We start from the raw sequence: 19430 nt of genomic DNA on the forward strand, positions 1-19430 counted from the left end.
ATCAGGCCCTTGTAGGAAGCAACAAGGGCTAACTGAGGTTAAACCACATGTCTCTTGCTAGAAGGAGCAGTGTTGGGAGGGTGCTACCTCACATTAAATTTCAGTAACAGGAAAGCCCAGTGTGCAAGTGCGACACTCAACCTAGTGATGCAGCACTCAATTCCTCAGTCTTAGTAATAAAAGCTCCCCAAGTTTCTAATAAGCAAAATAGCACCTGGTGCTTAACCAACATGGCCTACACAGAAAACGAGACTTCAAAGACTAGCCTACACCAGAGGCTTTGCCACAGACATGGACCTGAAAAAACACTCTGTGGCTAACTAATCCAGTACACAGAGGTCTGGAAAACGCCATAATGCAGTGCTTGAGGGTCACATTCCACACAGATCCCACTATTATCCAGTCCATTAAGAAACTATTCCAGACGGCTGCACTTCCAAAAATATTTTATTGAAGTTTCATATGACAAGTGGTTGATAGATGGAGTGGGGGATAAAGAGGTAGACGCGTTTTGCAAAAATGTTAACACTTAGTCATTACCAGTTTATTATCCAGTTCAGTGGTATTTGGGTAGGGCCCCCAAAGCTATTGCTGAAAAACAGTAGTCACACATACGTACACACACTTACTCAATCACACTCAGGTTCAACTGGATAAGCCGGTGTCTTTATTCAACCTTACCAGCTATGTAACTATTGCTAAGGATACACCAATCCAGATAGCTGCATAAAGAGACTAGCTCAATCAGCATACAGATGAAGCCTTGATAAATGCAAAAAAAATATTTAAAAAAAAATGTATAATCTTTCCTCAGTACAGAAAAGGTATCTCTCCTCCTGGGACACTGGTAAAAAAATAGGCTTTCTGGTAGTGGGAGGGCTGCTCATTTATTTGTTTACTGATGTCCAAACCCTCCTGTGGACTGCAGTATAACCACAATTGACTCCTATATTCCTCATTGAACGAGAAAAAAACTGTAGTTAAAGGCAGAGTTAGGACTTGATTTATGGAAATAAACTACCCTGTGACATTTAAACATATAAAGTTGTGTTTTATTGTTTATGTATGCAATATGATTTAAAAAAAAGATATATTTGCAGAAAAAAGAGCATCTGAACACTCGTTCTCCAGCTGGTTATATAGCTATCCAGGGTATAATCCTCCAGTGGATACAACTTGCAGAGCTTCTTCTAGAGACAATTTTACTCTTCTGAGAAATCTTGGCAAATTTATGTAAAAGTCAGTTATACTGGCACACGGTTATCCTTGCCCCATTTCTTCATTATTCGGATGATATATTCTACCTGAGTACTACCTGTACTTCTCAGCAAGTGAAGCACTTCTGTCAGTGTCTCTCTAAAACAAAAAGAGAATGACGTACACAGTTACATATTAATGTTAAAAAGCAATCCAATCATTTCAATCTGCTGTAAGTTTACTGCTGTTTAGATACATTTTATATAGTTTAAGTGCAATAAAAAGAAAATATTAGACTTTCATTTGGATATTGCTTTTCACATTTCAGTAATTTAACTGCTATCAAATTTGTTGTATCCAAGCTGTCTTTTTGAACTGTACGTTGAACCAAAAAGTTGTGGCTCCTTCAATGTAAGACAAAAGACATTTATCTGCCATGGGTTCCATATACATTAGCAAATCCTTCTTTATTAGTGTAAAGCTGGATACACACTATACAACTGTCTTTAGATTTTTTCCTTTAGACTTACCAAAACTATATAATATGAGGTCAAACCTAAACACTTTCAATTTGTATGTAATCAGGCAGGCCCTTGCACTACATAGGTGAAGGTAAATCTTAAGAAAACTGAACAAGAAAAGTTGTATAGTGTGTATCGAGCTTCATTGTACGTTCTCTTCCTTTCAATGTGCAAGGTCAAATGGAACCAGTGCAGAAGAACACTGCAGCAGTGGTGAAAGGGAACATGGACCTTTTAGTGCTGGGAGGAGAAATAGCCTGATCTACCATAAAACGCACCTATGCTGTGCATACTTTGACATTATGTCAAGAGCTCTTGCATTATGGCCAAATTTAGTTAGGTTTTAGGAGTTTCAATCATGTATGTACTTTAACCGGTAAAACTTATAAACATCCTAAGGGATTTTGCAATAATTCATCCTGCCATCTGCCCTTACACTTAAAGCAAAACTAAATCCATTGATTTTAACAATGTGCCAAAACAGCTACATTTAAGGGATGCGGTAAATGATAACTGTCACAGTTGCTTGTGCTCTCAACAGAACTGTAAAGCCAATAAATGGCTAATGTCATAAATAAACATGTACAGCACCATGGCAACCTGCAGATTAAACCGAAGCCGAGTTGGCTTTTGAGATTATTTTGATGTCTTTTTTTTTTTTTTTCAACCAGACTAACTATGTAACTATGGCAGCTTTTTTTGGCTGTAAAGAATAAGAGGGTTTAGTTCCACTATAGACCCTGTATCTTACCCTAAAATGTAACACGTATTTTGACCCTAAAATTTAACTCCTCCTCTTAACCCCATTTCCAACACTGAAACTTATTTCTTAAACACTAAGATCACCCTTTCAAGCAGAATTTTAGTTTTTCATAATAAATAGAAGCCTTTTTTATGTCTTTTCTGCCCAAGCCATCCCAATGTGCTTATCTTTTACTTACCTAGTCCATAGCAGCTTTGAATGTTCACCTCTCGTTTCAAAATTTTAAAAAATGCTTTCTCAGCCCATCACTTCCTGTATCATCCAGGAAACTTCATATCCCATCATGCACTACCTTACTGCATCACAGAATAGGGTGTGTGTATACTTCTGTGGACCACAACTACCCCATTACTACAACACATACATAGTTACATAGTAGGTGAGGTTGAATAAAGACAATAGTCCATCCAGTTCAACCTGTGTAGGTGTGTGTGGCTGTAATCATCTCACATACCCCTGAATGTTCTGATCCTTGAGATGTAAGTCTAAGAGTCTTTTGAAAGCCACCATACTACCCGCAGAAACCACCTCTTGTGGTAGAGAATTCCACAATCTTGTAGCCCTAACAGTAAAGAACCCCCCACGTTGCCTGAGGTTAAAACGCTTCTCCTCTAATCGCATTGTATGCCCTCGAGTCCTCATGCAATCCCTTCAAATGAACAGCTTTTTTTCTAAGCTGGGATCCCCATTAAGATATTTATAAATTGCTATCATGTCCCCCCTCAGACGTCTCTTCTCCAGGGAGAATAAATCGAGCGATTGTAGACGCTCTTCATAGTCAAGGTCCTCCAATCCCCTAATTAGTTTAGTTGCCCTTCTCTGGACTCTCTCCAGCTCCAACACATCCCTCCTGAGGACTGGCGACCAGAACTGGACAGAATACTCCAGATGTGGTCGGACCAGAGTTTTATAAAGTGGAAGGATTATAGTCTTATCTCTGGAATACATCCCTTTCTTTATGCATGCCAATATTCTGCTGGCTTTGGCAGCTGCCGCTTGACATTGCATGCTGTTGCCTAATCTATCATCAACCAAGACTCCCAGATCCTTCTCCATTTTTGATTCCCCCAAGGGTTCCCCTCCTAACGTGTATTGTGCTTTTATGTTTTTAGTCCCCAAGTGCAAAACCTTACACTTCTCCACGTTAAACCTCATTTGCCATGTCCGTGCCCACTCTGTAATTTTGTCCAGGTCATTCTGTAGGATATCTGCTTCATGCTGTGCAGTTATTGCTCTGGCCAATTTTGTGTCATCTGCAAAAACTGATATCGAACTACTGATCCCGACCTCAATGTTGTTTATGAATAAATTGAACAAGGTTGGTCCCAGGACTGAGCCCTGGGGCACCCCGCTTACTACCTCAGACCAGTCTGAGTATGCGCTGTTTATTACCACTCTTTGGACACGCCCTTTAAGCCAATTCCGTATCCAAGAGCAAACCCTGCTGTCGATACCTGCAGATCTTATTTTATAAATTAAGCGCTTGTGGGGAACTGTATCAAACGCCTTAGCGAAATCCAAGTACACCACATCCACTGGTCTCCCCCTATCTAGCTCACAGCTCACCTCCTCGTAAAATGTTAATAGATTGGTTTGACAAGAACGCCCATTTGTAAACCCGTGCTGATTACTGCTGATGATGTTGTTGTCTTTAGCAAACTCTACGATATAGTCCCTTATCATCCCCTCCAGAAGTTTACATACTATTGATGTCAAACTGACAGGCCTATAATTTCCCTGGATATGCCTCTGGCCCTTTTTGAATATCGGAATCACGTTAGCTTTCTTCCAATCCCCTGGTACATCTCCTGTCCTAATACTGTCAGCAAAGATCAGGAACAGTGGTCTGGATATAACCTTACTGAGTTCCTTGAGTACTCTCGGATGTACGCCATCCGGGCCTGGTGATTTGTTTGTGTTGAGTTTATCCAGTGTGACAGGAAGTCAGGTAAATCTGGGAATGTAGTCACTGAGAGGAGACACATTCCCACCTGCTTAGAAAGTCCATTAATTAATTTAGGGTGTTGGCTACAGAGCTAGCCAGCAGGAAGTTGAAAGGCCTTCACCTGTTCAGAATGAGGGAGTTAAGGCTCTATAATTTGTTCAGAGAAAGTCCTATTGTTTGCTGCCTCCAGAAGCTGTGTCCTGAAGCCATGTGGGCTGGGAGCAGGAGGACAGTCAGCGTGTGCCTCCCGACAGGATGTGTGGGCCTGGGAGAAGACCCCCCGGAGTGATGTGTGCCCGGGACGGTAACCAAGGGTGAATACGTCTCAAAGGTGAGAAGACGAACTGTTGATGTGAAAGAAACAAAGGGACATGTTCAATGGACAATGTTTGTGCTGTGTGAAAAGCAAACAAATGGACATTTGAGTGTCTGCTGTAGGATCAGCAGTGTCGGCCCAACAGTAGGTTGGAAAGACTTCTTAGGTAGGTTCCAGCGTGAGAAGGTAGCCGCCCACAGAGGCAAGGATTTATTTTGTCTTTTATTTTATTTTGGCTGTTTTGACGCTTGCAATTATGTGAAGTAAATTGCATGAATAAATCAGTCTTGTTTTCAACCTCTGCTCGGCTATCTCTCTGTGAAAACGCACCCCCAAAGGGGTCACCCATACGCCTACCACCGAGCTAATCCCTCACATATGGTGGAGGTATGCAGTGGGCATAAGCAGAGATCCCTGCAAGGAAGTGCAAATGTTTGATGAACTTTATCTGGTGCATGAGATTGCACAATCTATGTGTGCAGGAGAGAAGATCCTGACAGAAAAAAAAAAAAAAAAGTGTTTTAAAGAGACAGCGGTCTCAAAATTATTTGATGAACTTTGTTGTGTCTGGTGCAAGTGACTGCACAAACTGTGTGTGCAGGAAAAGAGATCTTGCAAGAGAGAGAAAAACTACATGTGTTAAAGAGACAGTGGTCTGAAAATTTTTTGCTGGACTGTGAAAAATTTGTGGAGTTATTGAAGATGGGGCGATCCAAACGCCTGAAAAATGCAAAGATAGATGAAATGAGAGACCGGATTCTATGGATGGAGGGGATGTTACCGTCTGAACCAGCCCCATCCATGCCTAAAGAGAGTCTACTAAAGAGGAAGGTTGTTGTCCCTAGCAACACTGATGAAACTGCTATGGAGACGCAGTGTGCTCAGATGAAAAGTAAACCCAAAATGGGGGAGATGCTGAAACAACGGAGCTTTGCAGCTCAACAAAAGGCTCATCAAGAGAGCATGGCAGGCTGGAAACAGAGACGCCAGCAGCCAATGGAGGCCATCGGTTTGGAGGAAACAGAGTATGTGTGCAGGGCTGAGTTGGATGCCTTGCAACGGAAAATGGAAGAAAAGGAACAAGCCTTGGAATTGCTTAAAATGGAGCATAGAAACTTGCAGGAAATGAATGAACTACTCAAGTCTCATGTGTTACAGTGGGAAGAATCCACTGCTCTTCTTTTGGTCGAGTTGCAAAAATGTCAAGACACTATAAAGGAGAAAGATACCATCCTCATGGAAAAGGAAATTGAAATTCAGACTTTGCAGAAGCAAAGTATGTGTGAAATGTTGGAGTTGCGTAATCAGCTGGAAAAAAGTCTTCAGTGTTTGGAAGTTACAAAAATAGACCTGCAGGAGTCGCAGGAACAGAATGTTGCTCTGAAAGCGACATTGTCTCTCAGCGACAACGAGAAAAGTGAAAGAGAGGCTAAATTACGGAGTACTGTGTATGAGCTCACCACTTTGAGCAATGTGGTAGATGAATTACGTGCAGACTGTGAAAGTTGGAAAGGTGAAGCCCAACGTTTCCAGCAGCAGTTAAAGGAGAAAGAAGCCTGTGTGGCAGAATTACAGTCTCATTCCCAGAAACTAGCCAATGAGGTGAAGGCTCTTATGCAGGGAAAAGGAGATTGTGAACATAAGAGGGAAAAAGTAGAGGCACAGCTTCTGGAATCGCAAGTCAAGGTGTCAGAAGGTGACCGATTGTGTGCTAAGCTGTCAGAGAAGGCAAACCGACTGCAGGTTGAGTTGGACAATGTTACAAATCAGCTTTCTCAAGCAGACAGAAAATCTAGAGAAATTGCGGAAGATTTTTCTATCTTGGAATCGCAGCTGCAAGACACGCAGGAACTCTTACAGGAAGAGAGGTGTCAAAGGCTGAGTTTTAGCACAAAGCTCAAACAAATGGAAGATGAGAAAAATGGCTTCCTGGAACAATTAAAAGAGGAGGCGGAAGCAAAGAAAAACCTATCAGAGCAAGTCGCAACATTGCAAGCTCAGATAGCGGATATGAAAAAACGCATGGAAGAAAGCGTTGGTTCATTACAGTGTGTTGAAGATGTGAAAAAGAAGTTTGATCAGATGCTTGGTGAAGAGAAGACTGTGTCTGCAAAATATGCAGAAGAACGCGACCGCGCAGAAGCGGAGGCGCGTGATAACGAGAGCAAAGCCCTGTTCTTGGCTCGCTCCTTGGAGGAAGCTCTAGAGTGTAAAGTTGAACTAGAAAGAGTTAACCAACAGCTGTGTACAGAAATGGAAGATTTGGTCCGCTCCAAGGATGATGTTGTGAAAAGCGTTCAGGAGCTAGAAAAGTCTAAGCGAGTCTTAGAACAGCAAGTAGAAGAGATGAAGATTCCGTTGCAGGAACTGGAAGAGGAATTACAGGCAACAGAGGATCTGTCCCAAAGAGGGGATAGTGTGCCTGATGCAGTTTTTAAAAGGATCAGTGTTTTGGGGTCTGTCCTGAGTGAGCCTCAGAAATGTGATGACATGTGGCTTGAATCACCCCTGTGGAATAAACCGTTCCTTCAAAAACTTCAGCAAACAAAGGAGCTGTGTAAGAAATGTGATGTTTTCTCAGTTCAGGCTGAAAACCTAGTGGAGAAAACTAAAGCGGAGAAAACTAAAGCAAGTGATATAAATCTGGGAGAAAAAAGCAAACGCCACCTAGTGGAGAAAACTAAGGCTGTTGATGAAAACGTGAAGCAAATTAAGTTCAAGTGCCTTTCAGGGAATATTTCCAAAATGGAACTGGTGAAAGACAGGTGGCAGAAATTTGATCGTGATCTTGAGATACATTCCATGTGGAATTCAGATAGAGAAAAGGAACTAGGTGACCTTGAGCGGTCAAATAGTTCAGCAGAAAGTGCATTGAAGAAACCTGTAAAAGAATGTGTTGCAGTTCCATGCTTCTTCACTGATGCAGAGAGGAGGTCTATAATGGATACCACCCAGATCGCTGGGTTCAACTGTGTTGTTGCCTTTAACCCCTATGTTGGTGGAAGGAAAGTTGATGATGTTCTGGTTGGCTACTTCTGTGAAGAGTTTGGCAAGAAATATAAACTGAATATCAAATCAAATAGTAGGCCTTTACTGCGACTCGCTCAGGAGGGCGAAAAGTTTAAGAAGTTGATGAGTGCAAATGCTTCAGATCTGCCTATGAATATGAAATGTTTGAATGATATTGATATCTCTGGGAAAAGGAACAGGGGTCACTTTGAAGAAATGTGTGACAGCCTGTTGTCTCAATTGGAAAATCCTCTGCACAGCATCTTAGAGCAAGCAAAGCTCAAGAAGGAAGATCATTCCCTTTTACAACAAAAAGTCAATGATTGTGTACAGCTGTATGGAGAGGCAACTCAAGTCACAGAGGGATGTCAAGAGTCCCTACTTGGAACAAAGCTTAGTGAAGCAAAGGTTCTCAAAGTTTTGTGGAAAACATTTATGGATTGCAGAGAGAGGCGTCTTAAGAATGTTGAAGACCTTAAGACTAGCCCAATTGAGTTGCCTATGGATCACGGTCCTCCATGGTGGATTGGACAGACGGTTATGAGGGACAAGCTGTCTGACATTTATGAGAAAGCTGTCAATGAAGATGACAGAAACGAGAAGGAGCAAAATGATGCCAAAAATGCAGTTGAAGAATGTGTATATGAGATGAGAGACAAACTGTGTGGCATTTATGAGAAATCCGTCAATGAAGATGACAAAACAGTTTCATCCGGAAGCTTGAGGATAATAGGAGGCTTATCAGTGAGTCAGCAGTGCCTGACACATGCGTGCCTGGAAATATGTGTCCCAACCCTAGGGTTGAAACAAGAGGGGGGGGTATGTGACAGGAAGTCAGGTAAATCTGGGAATGTAGTCACTGAGAGGAGACACATTCCCACCTGCTTAGAAAGTCCATTAATTAATTTAGGGTGTTGGCTACAGAGCTAGCCAGCAGGAAGTTGAAAGGCCTTCACCTGTTCAGAATGAGGGAGTTAAGGCTCTATAATTTGTTCAGAGAAAGTCCTATTGTTTGCTGCCTCCAGAAGCTGTGTCCTGAAGCCATGTGGGCTGGGAGCAGGAGGACAGTCAGCGTGTGCCTCCCGACAGGATGTGTGGGCCTGGGAGAAGACCCCCCGGAGTGATGTGTGCCCGGGACGGTAACCAAGGGTGAATACGTCTCAAAGGTGAGAAGACGAACTGTTGATGTGAAAGAAACAAAGGGACATGTTCAATGGACAATGTTTGTGCTGTGTGAAAAGCAAACAAATGGACATTTGAGTGTCTGCTGTAGGATCAGCAGTGTCGGCCCAACAGTAGGTTGGAAAGACTTCTTAGGTAGGTTCCAGCGTGAGAAGGTAGCCGCCCACAGAGGCAAGGATTTATTTTGTCTTTTATTTTATTTTGGCTGTTTTGACGCTTGCAATTATGTGAAGTAAATTGCATGAATAAATCAGTCTTGTTTTCAACCTCTGCTCGGCTATCTCTCTGTGAAAACGCACCCCCAAAGGGGTCACCCATACGCCTACCACCGAGCTAATCCCTCACACCAGCCTTTCCCTGATTTCACCCTCTGTTAGCCATAGTGGCAAGTCCTGTGTATTACTACTAACCAAACAGTCATGGTCAGTGTACCCCTCCGTTTCCTGTGTAAAGACTGACGAGAAAAAAGCATTCAGCACGGTTGCTTTTTCAGTGTCCTCTGTAACCATCCTCCCATCATTGTTAATTATGTGTGCAATATGCTCTGCCCTAGTTTTTTTGCTGTTGATATATTTAAAGAATTTCTTTGGGTTTTTTTTACTATCCTCCGCTATTTGTCTCTCAAAGTTGATTTTAGCCATCTTGATTTCTTGTTTACTTTTCTTATTTGCCTCCTTGTATTGCTCGAAAGCCGATACTGTGCCCTCTGATTTATACTTCTTGAAGGCCAATTTTTTTCCCCTAATAAGTTTTTTGACGCTACGGTTTAGCCAGCCAGGTTTGGCTTTGTCTCTTCTAAATTTATTTCCCATAGGAATGCACTGCAAGATGCCTTTGCCTAATATGTTCCTAAAGCATTCCCATTTTTCCTCTGTGGTCAGGGATCCCAGGGTTTGGTCCCAGTTTACCCTTTCCATCAATGAGTACAATTTTGGAAAGTTTGCCCTTCTTTTTATTTCCACCCACTTTCCTACTTCCTCCTTTAAGGTGGTCATATACTGTACAATCTGATTCTACATTCTCCTTTGGATCTACCATCAACTATGTATTGCAAGAGCCTGCCTGGTTTGATACAAATTTTATGGGTTGTTCAGGTGGGTTCTCTTATTAAATAGTTTTGGTAAACATAAAGGAAACTGTACATAGATTGTACAATCAGAATGCATAGTGTAAGGCCATCTTTTTTCAAGTACATGGGAGGGAGACATTTAGCTGTCAATGTTCTGGTAATCCAGATCCAGCTGAGGGAGGGTTTAAACACCAATTTCACTTTCAGGTACCATTCACACAGTACTGGGAGCACGTTTTTTGGTGCGTTTTTCACTTGACATGCACAGGGCAGCCCATTCATTTCAATGGGCTGCTCTATGCAAGACAAATGCAGCAAAGTAGCCCATGGGGTATTTTGGCACGTTGCGGTTTGCATATTTTTACCGTGTGTTTTTTTTCACTTGACAAAATGCACATTTGCTTTCATGCGCGTGTTTGGGGTGCTGTTAACAATTACCGGCCATGAACGCGCAACTAGTTCAGTTTAGGGGTATAAAGGTGGCCATACGCTATACAATTTGATTGCACAATCTCTGTACAATCTCCTGTAGATTTACTAGAACTATATAATAGGTGGACACACCTGTCTATACAGTCACTCTGTATCCAATCAGGCAGGCCCCTTCACTACATGATGGTAGATCTAAAGGAGATTGTGCAATCAGACTGTATAGTGTATGGTGAGCTTTAAAGACTTCCGAGGTAATGACTCTCCTGTTTTCAATACTACAGCACTTCTTCACACAGGCTGTTATGTGATCATTCAGCTCCTGCAAACTCTGCCAAATGAACGATCTATGCGAGAAGGTGGTACAAAACAAATGATTAGTAACGGAACACACTGGCTATTAATTCAGTGATCACTGACATTGCATTTCAGTACAGGGGTGGGCAAGAGCAATCTCCTGGAGGAGGAGGGCAGGTGCAGGGTGCATGTTAATGAGGTAATCTGCTGAACCATGCCCTTAGTTCACTAACTGTTTTTCCGCCCCATATACCAGGATGGATACCAGGAAGTAATGGAGGAGTTTTCTATACAATAACCTGAGGCTGAGGTAAGGTGTGTCCTAGAATATAAAGAAAGCTTTTTCTTTTCTGCAACAGAGGTACATTAACGTTATATTGGTACATAGGGAAGCTGGAATTTCAGGAAAAAAAAGAGGTGAACTTAGCGTTTAGGTCTTATGTAAACCCCAACAATTAACTTTTCTTTTTTTTTCTTTAAATATATCAAGTGCAAAATTTCAAAAATGGTCTGACTACCTTCCTTTAAAAGTGGAGTGCAGGGCCTAGCAGCAAAAGGGTTAAAATAATGTATCAAAGCTGTAAAAAAATGTACAGAAAGCTAAATCTAAAGGTAATTATTTAAATTAAACAATAAAAGTGAAATTAGATATTGCTATCCATCAGGATCCAGGGACAAACTGTCTCGGCGCTCTGTTACCCGCATTGCGTTCAGGCGGATCATTGAAAGGAATGCTCTGCCAACGTTCCCGATACCAGAAGATTATCAATATATCAGAGAGAGACTAGTGATGAATGAAACAGGAAACCAACTCATCTACCTATGTGTGACCAGAGCCTTCCTTTCAGTGAGCCGCCTGAAAGCAACGCGGGTAAGGGCGCGCCAAGACGCTTTTGTGCCAGGATCCTGATGGATCGCAATATCTAGATGGAGTTTGATGATTTTGAGCAGCTCTAGATCAGCATAAGCGTTATTAGCTAAACACGAGAGTGAATGGCAAAATCATCTGGTGAGCATAATTCTTAAGGAAGTGGAACCTGCACTAAACATCATAGTGGAGAATATATGGTATATAGCAGGGGTCTCCAAAATTTCTAAACAAAGGGCCAGTTTACTGTATTTACTGACTTTATGGGGGCCGGACTGTGGCCGCCCTGTCATTGGTGTCAGCAGAAGGGATAGGGTCCAATTGTTGGTGTCAGTGGGAGGAATAGTGCCCCATCATTGGTATCAGTGGGAGAAATAGTGAGTGACCCATCACTGGTGTCAGTGGGATGAATAGATCCCCATCACTGGTGTCAGTTTAAAGAATAGTGACACATCCTTGTTTTAGTGGGAGAAATAGTGCCCTGTTGTTAATGTCAGTATCAGGAATTATGCTCCATTGTTGGTGTCAGTGTGAGGAATAATGTCTTGTATCAGTGGAAGGAAAAGTGTTCCAAGGGCTGGATAAAGGCGAGAAAAGGGCCGCATCTGAACCCTGGGCCACAGTTTGGAGACCCTTGGTGTATAGCTTTGTGTTTCTTCATTAATACACCAGTTCTATCACACTTTGTTGGACTTGTCTTATGGACTCTTTTATGCACATTTGCTATATTTTTTCTTTATTTTCACTTGATTTTGATGTTATTTTATTTTAGTTGGTGTGCTGCTGTGAAATATTTGTTGCATTTAATTTCACCTTTATTGTTTTATTATGTTTATGTAAAGCAGCAGCACATATAGATTATTCACTATTATTTCAGAAGCGCAGTGCACATATTTAATAATTATTTAAATTACAGCCCTGCAATATGCACATTCTATGCTGCCCTATAGGTACTTTTTCTCAAAGCAAGAACTCTTAGTAATTGTTAGGATTACCTGCTACAAACAAAAAGTTAAAAATTACAGATTGTGGCCTGCTATCATGCTATACTCACTTTGGTTCCCGGCCTGCTAAAATCATCTGAAAGATTCCAACACATGCGCCACGCTTTCCTTCCCAGTATTCAGGACTTGGATCTAGCCTTTCCAATACATCAAAAGCCTTAGCTGCATAATAGAACTGACCCATCTATAAAACAAAACAAAAGAATAAATGACTAGGCAGGTACAACACTTGCATATATAAATTCAATTGTGTTTATATAGGAATACATAGATCACTGAGAATATTGTGCTTGGTATTGCACAAGGAAGGATTTACAGCTTAAACTTTAGGACTGCATTGGGTATTAGAGCAAAGCTTACCACAGTCCCTGTAGAACCCCAACCGGTGATGCAGGATGAGGCAGCTCCCCAGGGGACCTATTTCCCTTCCTGCACATTATCACTATACAGGTGTTCTCTTTAGAAAATAAAAGAAAATCAGCGCAATTTCTGTTAGTTCATCAATACTGAGATCTATTGTTGTAATATGAACTGTGTGCTCTATATGGATCCGAGATAAAAATGAATAAATAAAAAATCTCTTGGTTCAAAAATAAAGTGCAAATGTTGTGTGCCACTCCTGTATTGAAATCAATCACCTTGTATCTTGACAGTGATACCAAAGAAAGTGCTGGTACATAAAAAGCAATGAGAAAAAGATATAAAATTCAGTGCAATATTTGTTAGTTCATTGATACTGAGATAAAGTGGTTGTAATGTAAACTGTGGGCTTTATCTGAATAAAAAAAAATATTTTAAAGTGCAAAAAAAGTGCAAATGCAATATATCACTCCTAATGGTTGAACAAAATCCCCTGATATCTTAGGGATATAGCAAAAAAATATTAGTGCATGAATAACAATGTATACAGATACCACTATTAATGTGTCATATATAGTGCAAAAATAAAAAAAAATGATCATGAAAAAATGTTCCAATAACCTGCAATGAAAACGTGCTAGTGCAATGACATTAACTTGTGCTGTGATCACAGGTGTACTAATTGCACTAATTAATGCAAAATATAAATATAATCGAAATAGATAAATAAAAAATATAAATAATGATATTAATAAATGTGAATTATAAATCAAAGTCCATAATAAGAAAGTCCATGTAAAAAAGTCCAGTGACAAAGTACAAATGGTGCTGACATCCAAAAACAAAGTGTTCACACGTGAAAATGCTTCCACCCCCAGTGCTCCACCGATTCTCCTAGAAAGAACTCACCAGAACTGTTGCTGGTAAAGTTATAAACCAGCAAAAAGGCTTATCCACAACAGAGACCAGACAGATACTTTTCTCCTTTATTAGTGCTCACCACGGATGGGTCAAGGATCCGGATGGTACATATGAGGAAATAAAATGAGGAAGCCACCAATATCGTAATTCTGTATAACTATTTATTTATTCCATAAACCAAAATGATATGCACTCACAGAAGATGGTGTCTGCCTGACACTAGGAATCTGAGTATGAGAAGTCCTCCGCCGCTCCGGCCACCACGATACAAGCCACGAGCATGGATACAGTCTCTTTTTCATTGCAAGTTATTGGAACATTCCTTCATGATCATTAATTTTGTTTTTTGTACTATATATCTGTATACATTGTTATATATGCACTAATATTTTTTGCTATATCGCTAAGATATCAGGGGATTGAGTTCACCCATTAGGAGTGATATATTGCAATTGCACTTTTTTTTTGCACTTTAAAATATATTTTTTTATTCAAATAGAGCCCACAGTTTACATTACAACCACTTTATCTCAGTATCAATGAACTAACAAATATTGCACTGAATTTTATTACTTTTTCTCATTGTTATTTATGCACTAGCACTTTCTTTGTTATCACCATCCAGATACCAGGTGATTGATTTCAATATAGGAGTGGCACACAACATTTGCACTTTATTTTTGAACTAAGAGATTTTTTATTTATTCATTTTATTCAGCAGGGAGCATTGATAGTTTCAAAAAACTATTAGATGGACACCTTAAAGACCACAACATACAGGGGTATACAATGTACGGTTAAAAGCAAACACACACACGCATCATGGGTTGAACTGGATGGACTGATGTCTTTTTTCAACCTCACTAACTATGTAACTATGTAAAAATACTATTAATAGTTTTACCTTAAAAACTGCCAAGGCGCCTGATCTTTTTACATTGGAAACATTTTGAAAAGGTGTTCTCTTTACTTTGGGTCAGGTGCCTCTCAGCTTTCAGAGTTTTGTATGGTTTGTGCATTCAAAGAAGTAGTTGGTTGTAAGGGAAGGGAAATATATGCTTATAGTGAAAGGAAGAAAGATGACGTTTTTGGTGGCACGGAGAAGGGGGGGGGGGGTTGGGGGGTGATTGTGGTCAGGGGAATGGGATTCTTTTTAATTAGGAGGAAAAGAAGTTAGGGATATTTTGTGTATGGGGAAGGGGCGGGGGGGGGGGGTATTTTGGGGTTTGTATGAAGGAGATTTTAGCTGGGGGGGGGGTGCGGCGGGACTACTCTTGAACTTTGTACTCCATACTCAGGGTCTTACATTACAGCTGAACCCTGTACTCTGGACTGTGTATTAAGTGCTACTGACTACTATAGCGGTCAGGATTATGCAATGTACAGCACATGCAGGATGGTGCAATGAACTGTTGCAAAATATGTGGAATAGTGTAGTACTAACTCTATCTTCCCTTAATTTAATCACTGCTATATATGCTGGATTAATGTTAGGCTGCTAATGACCAGGTAAACAAAAAGCTGAAACCAGATTTAACAAAATCCTGTTCGCTTCTGGTTTCAGGGTCACAGAGAAAAAGAAACAATTTCAGTTCTTCTCTCTCTCTCCCTATATTGTTCCTGCCACCTGCAGTGGTCTCAGAGTCTGTGATTAGACAGGTGAGCCCGGGAAAGGTGGCAGAGGTGGCGGGAGGGGGACCCATTTGTGCTACCCATAGAAGTGATCAAGTGGCTGTTTAGCCACTCGACTCACTTCTGCCTAAAAGATAATCGGATGCTGTAAATTTTGCTACTGGGATGATGCTTGTAGCTGCAGGCAACCATCCCAGTATAATCACCCCAAGCCAAGGACGTTCTATGGTCAGGCAGTGGTTGAGGAGGAATTGGCTCCCTCCAGGCATACCTTTCCTTAATTTATTCATTGCTATACACTGTATGCTTCAACATGGAGGCTCTCAAATATTAGAGTTAGGACTGCACTATACAGAGGTGCCTTAGAAGAATAGGAATGAGTAGGATGGGAGTAGAGGTATTGGAGTCCACAAACCTAAAATAAACTAATGATATTTTAATTGTACAAAATTTAAAAGCCAAATACATAAAGACAAATTACAAGTGCATAATAAAAATTTCAACTATTGCCTGTTATATTTGATTTCATTACATGCGCACTACCATCTTTTACATGTTTTGTCAAAAGTGCAAATAATATAACAAAGCAAAGAACAACAATAGGGTTAAAATCAATCAGCCCGGGAAGCCTGTCCACGTGGGGATAGCAGGGATTATATTCCATACATTAGGTGCCCCTGATGAAGTCACATATGGCAAAACGTGTAGAGCAGAGCAACATACACATGCTACTGCACATGCACGGCTGAATGTTAGCTATTTTGGTTGCTGGATAAAGGACCTGTCTCTGTATTCTGGCATTTTTACATGCTGTTCACAAGAGTATACTATGGAAGTGCACTACATTTTAATAAACAAAGGTGTTTTTATGTTATTACACTAGGTTGAGCCCTTATTTTTCATATACTATGGTCTGCTGAGAGCAAGCCGGTGTTCACCTGATTACCAGATATAGATTTATGGCTGCCAGGAGGTTCCTGTGTCGGTGTCCTTTCCTTCCTTGTGACCCATTCCTAGTCATTGAAGTGAGTTTTGACCACCCTTTATAAGGGGGGTCACTGGCATTCCGGTAAGCCTCCTCTGTGGACTTTTTCTTGGGTGTCACCTTGGCTATTCCTGGATCTTTCTTCAAGCACATGAAGAATTGTTTTGTGGAACTTTTATTTTTTTCTATTCTTTTGAGGTGCACTTAGCAACACGTCACAGTGTATTTTTAACAAAGAGATTTTCATTGATGCTGTTACACAGTTATTTATCACATTTTCATGAATTTGTTTATATTTGTGCTGCACTTTTTTTTATTTTGCAATAGGTTTTTTTTTATTGAGTTTTACCGAGCAAAAGCAGAAAACATCTGGGTGGTACAACTTCGAAATGCTGCACATTTTTTTTTTTTTTTTTATGATATTCCATATAGATCCCATTCCGACTACCACATGAGTGAAGGATCATAACCGTATTCTAAGTGGGGTATACCTTTTTTCTGGGTATTGCTTCAATTTAATTTTAACCCTATTGTTGTCCTGTGCCGTTTGTACCCCCTCTGAGATTGGCCTAGCAGGGGTGTCCAAACTACAGTCCTCCAGCTGTTCAGGAACTACAATTCCCATGAGGCACTGTGAATCTCTGACATTCACAGACATAACTAGGCATGATGGGAATTGTAGTTCCTGAAGAGCTGGAGGGCCATAGTTTGGACATAGCTGGAAGGGTGCAGGTGTTTCTGGTGGGGGCGTGGGATTGTTGCTCTTAGGCTCTTAGGTGGCTTTGGCACCCTGCGGCTCCTTGGGATCGTTCCTCTGCCCTTTTTGGCACGCTGATTCCATCTTGGTGTAGAAGCTTTGTTATATTATTTGCACTTGAACACTTCCTGAAGAAGTTATTTTGGCAAAACATGTAGAAGATGTTAGTGCATATGAAATTAAATTAAATATAACAAGCAATGGTAGAAATTTGTATTATGCACTTGTAATTTGTCTTTTTGTATTTGGCTTTTACATTTTGTACAAGTGAAATATCATTATTTTATATTACGTTTGTGGACTCCAAAAATCCCATTTTACTCATTAATTTTCTTCTATTATTACCAGGAATGTGGTGCAGTTAGTATTATAATCTTTAGCCGTACAGTTCCTCTTTCCTTTTTTTATACAGAGGGGGGTTTTTATGTATACATTTGCAAATGTTGTGTAATTGTTTTTATTTGTATGTTTTTTTTCCGGCTAGCTAGTAAGTGTGATGGGATATACATTTAGGTTCACGCTCTCCATTTGCCCTGTTTACCGTTTTCAGTGAAAGAAGATCCCAACTTTTGAATTATCACCAGGACAAGAAAAGTCGGGAAATCTTCCAGTGGGAACATTTGTTCTGGAGACAACTGGGATTCCTTCACTTTGTTAGGATTTGCTCACGCTTCCTGTTTTGATGATTGAAGAGGAAAGTAAAGGGAAATTGCCTCAATGGGCAAAAAAAAAAAACTTGACAGATTATAAACCTCCCTTTTTCTATAAAGAATCTGGAAAAACTTGCCTTTAGTTCTACTTTAATGCATGATCAAACACATTCTGTGTGCAAAAACATTTACAGTATGTGGTGGAAGAGTTGTATGGTTGCAAACGTTGTCTTCTTATTCTATGGCTACAACTCACAGTTGACTCTAAACTGATAACCTGTAATGGCTTTTAAAATGTCGCCTATGGAGAATTTTGGGTACCAACGTTTTTTTTGTGATTCCACAGGCATGCACAATTTTAAGACTTGACCTGTTTGGAATCTGTTCACAAAACACAATCCAATCTTTTTTATCTTACCAAAAATGGGTTTTATACACTATTTTGTTTTGTTTGCACTAATATTCATTTTAGTGTATTTTTTTTCCTGAAGATATATATGTGTTCGATAAATAACTGCACAAATACAATGACTTGAAATAAAATTAGCTACAAACATTCAATGACCATATCTAAGCCTATATTAGTTGGTTTTTGCATGGGATGTTGGAACAGTGATTAAAATATTTGCTAGCAATGTATAGCGCATACTGTACAGATTCACTGTAAGCTAGGACTTTTACTAAAGTGGAGCTCCACCCAAAAGGGGAAGTTCCGCTTTCAGGCCTCCTCCCCGCTCCTATTTGTGTAATGGAGCTTTTGGGGAGGTGGAGGGGGGGGGGGGAGTGGCTAACCAATTTTGACAGGTACCCGCTCCCACTTCCTAGGCTATCGGAAGCGGTAGTTCTCCTAACTTTAGATGTAATTCCAGTCAAAACCTGACCAAGAAAAAAATCTACTCCTACACCGCTTTTAAGCCTATTCTATCTACCCTGTAAAAGGAAAGATGTCTGTGCTTACTGATTGTGAAGTTAATCTTGTCCGGCCTAATGATTTCTCCAGCGCTGGCTTCAGTGTAGAAGAGAGATCGCAGACAATGGCTGCAGAGTCTAGGCAATGACGTCACCCATAAGCTTACTATGGGGCAGGCATTCTCGGCTGTCTCTTCTCTACTCAAACGTCAGTGCTAGAAGCCAGTCATGTAACCAGACTGCAGCAACTTCAGAATTGGTAAGTATAGACAGCTTTCATTTCACAGTGTAGATAAATTAGTCTTAGCATGGGGGTGGGAGTAGATGTTAGCTTAGTTAGGTTTTGACTAGAATTACGCTAAGCTTTACACATAAAAAGTTCTTACCTTATAGCAGTCATTGGCAATCAGCTGGAGAAGGCTAAATGACTCCCCTGATGTTTCCATTTTCAAATACAACTCCCATGCCATCCTTGGTTTTTTGTTCATGATATCTGTATTTTACAAAATGATTACTATTTCATTACAACTACTTTTATAGAATGTACAAAAGTATAACTAAAGCCAAAACAGAATGTTTTTTACATTTTATACTGTTTTTAAATGTTCACTGGGGA

The 19430-nt window shown here is 40.5% G+C and overlaps 1 protein-coding gene across 2 annotated transcripts in view; it reads right to left on the reverse strand.

The window, feature by feature from the left end:
• Positions 1-1030: 1030 nt before the first annotated feature.
• The window catches only part of IFT56 (intraflagellar transport 56), a gene marked incomplete at its 5' end in the record, with an annotated part of 385523 nt that continues 367123 nt past the window's right edge, over positions 1031-19430 (reverse strand). For both annotated transcript variants that reach the window (XM_082266190.1, XM_082266189.1), the window contains 3 exons: positions 1031-1356; positions 12651-12784; positions 19201-19307. In XM_082266190.1, the coding sequence (XP_082122316.1) occupies positions 1245-1356; positions 12651-12784; positions 19201-19307 (353 nt within the window). In that variant the 3' untranslated portion in view covers positions 1031-1244. The remainder of the gene's footprint in view (positions 1357-12650; positions 12785-19200; positions 19308-19430) is intronic.

The sequence above is a fragment of the Pelophylax lessonae genome (genome assembly GCF_965119305.1).
Source record: "Pelophylax lessonae genome assembly, chromosome: 8".
NCBI lineage: Eukaryota > Metazoa > Chordata > Amphibia > Anura > Ranidae > Pelophylax > Pelophylax lessonae.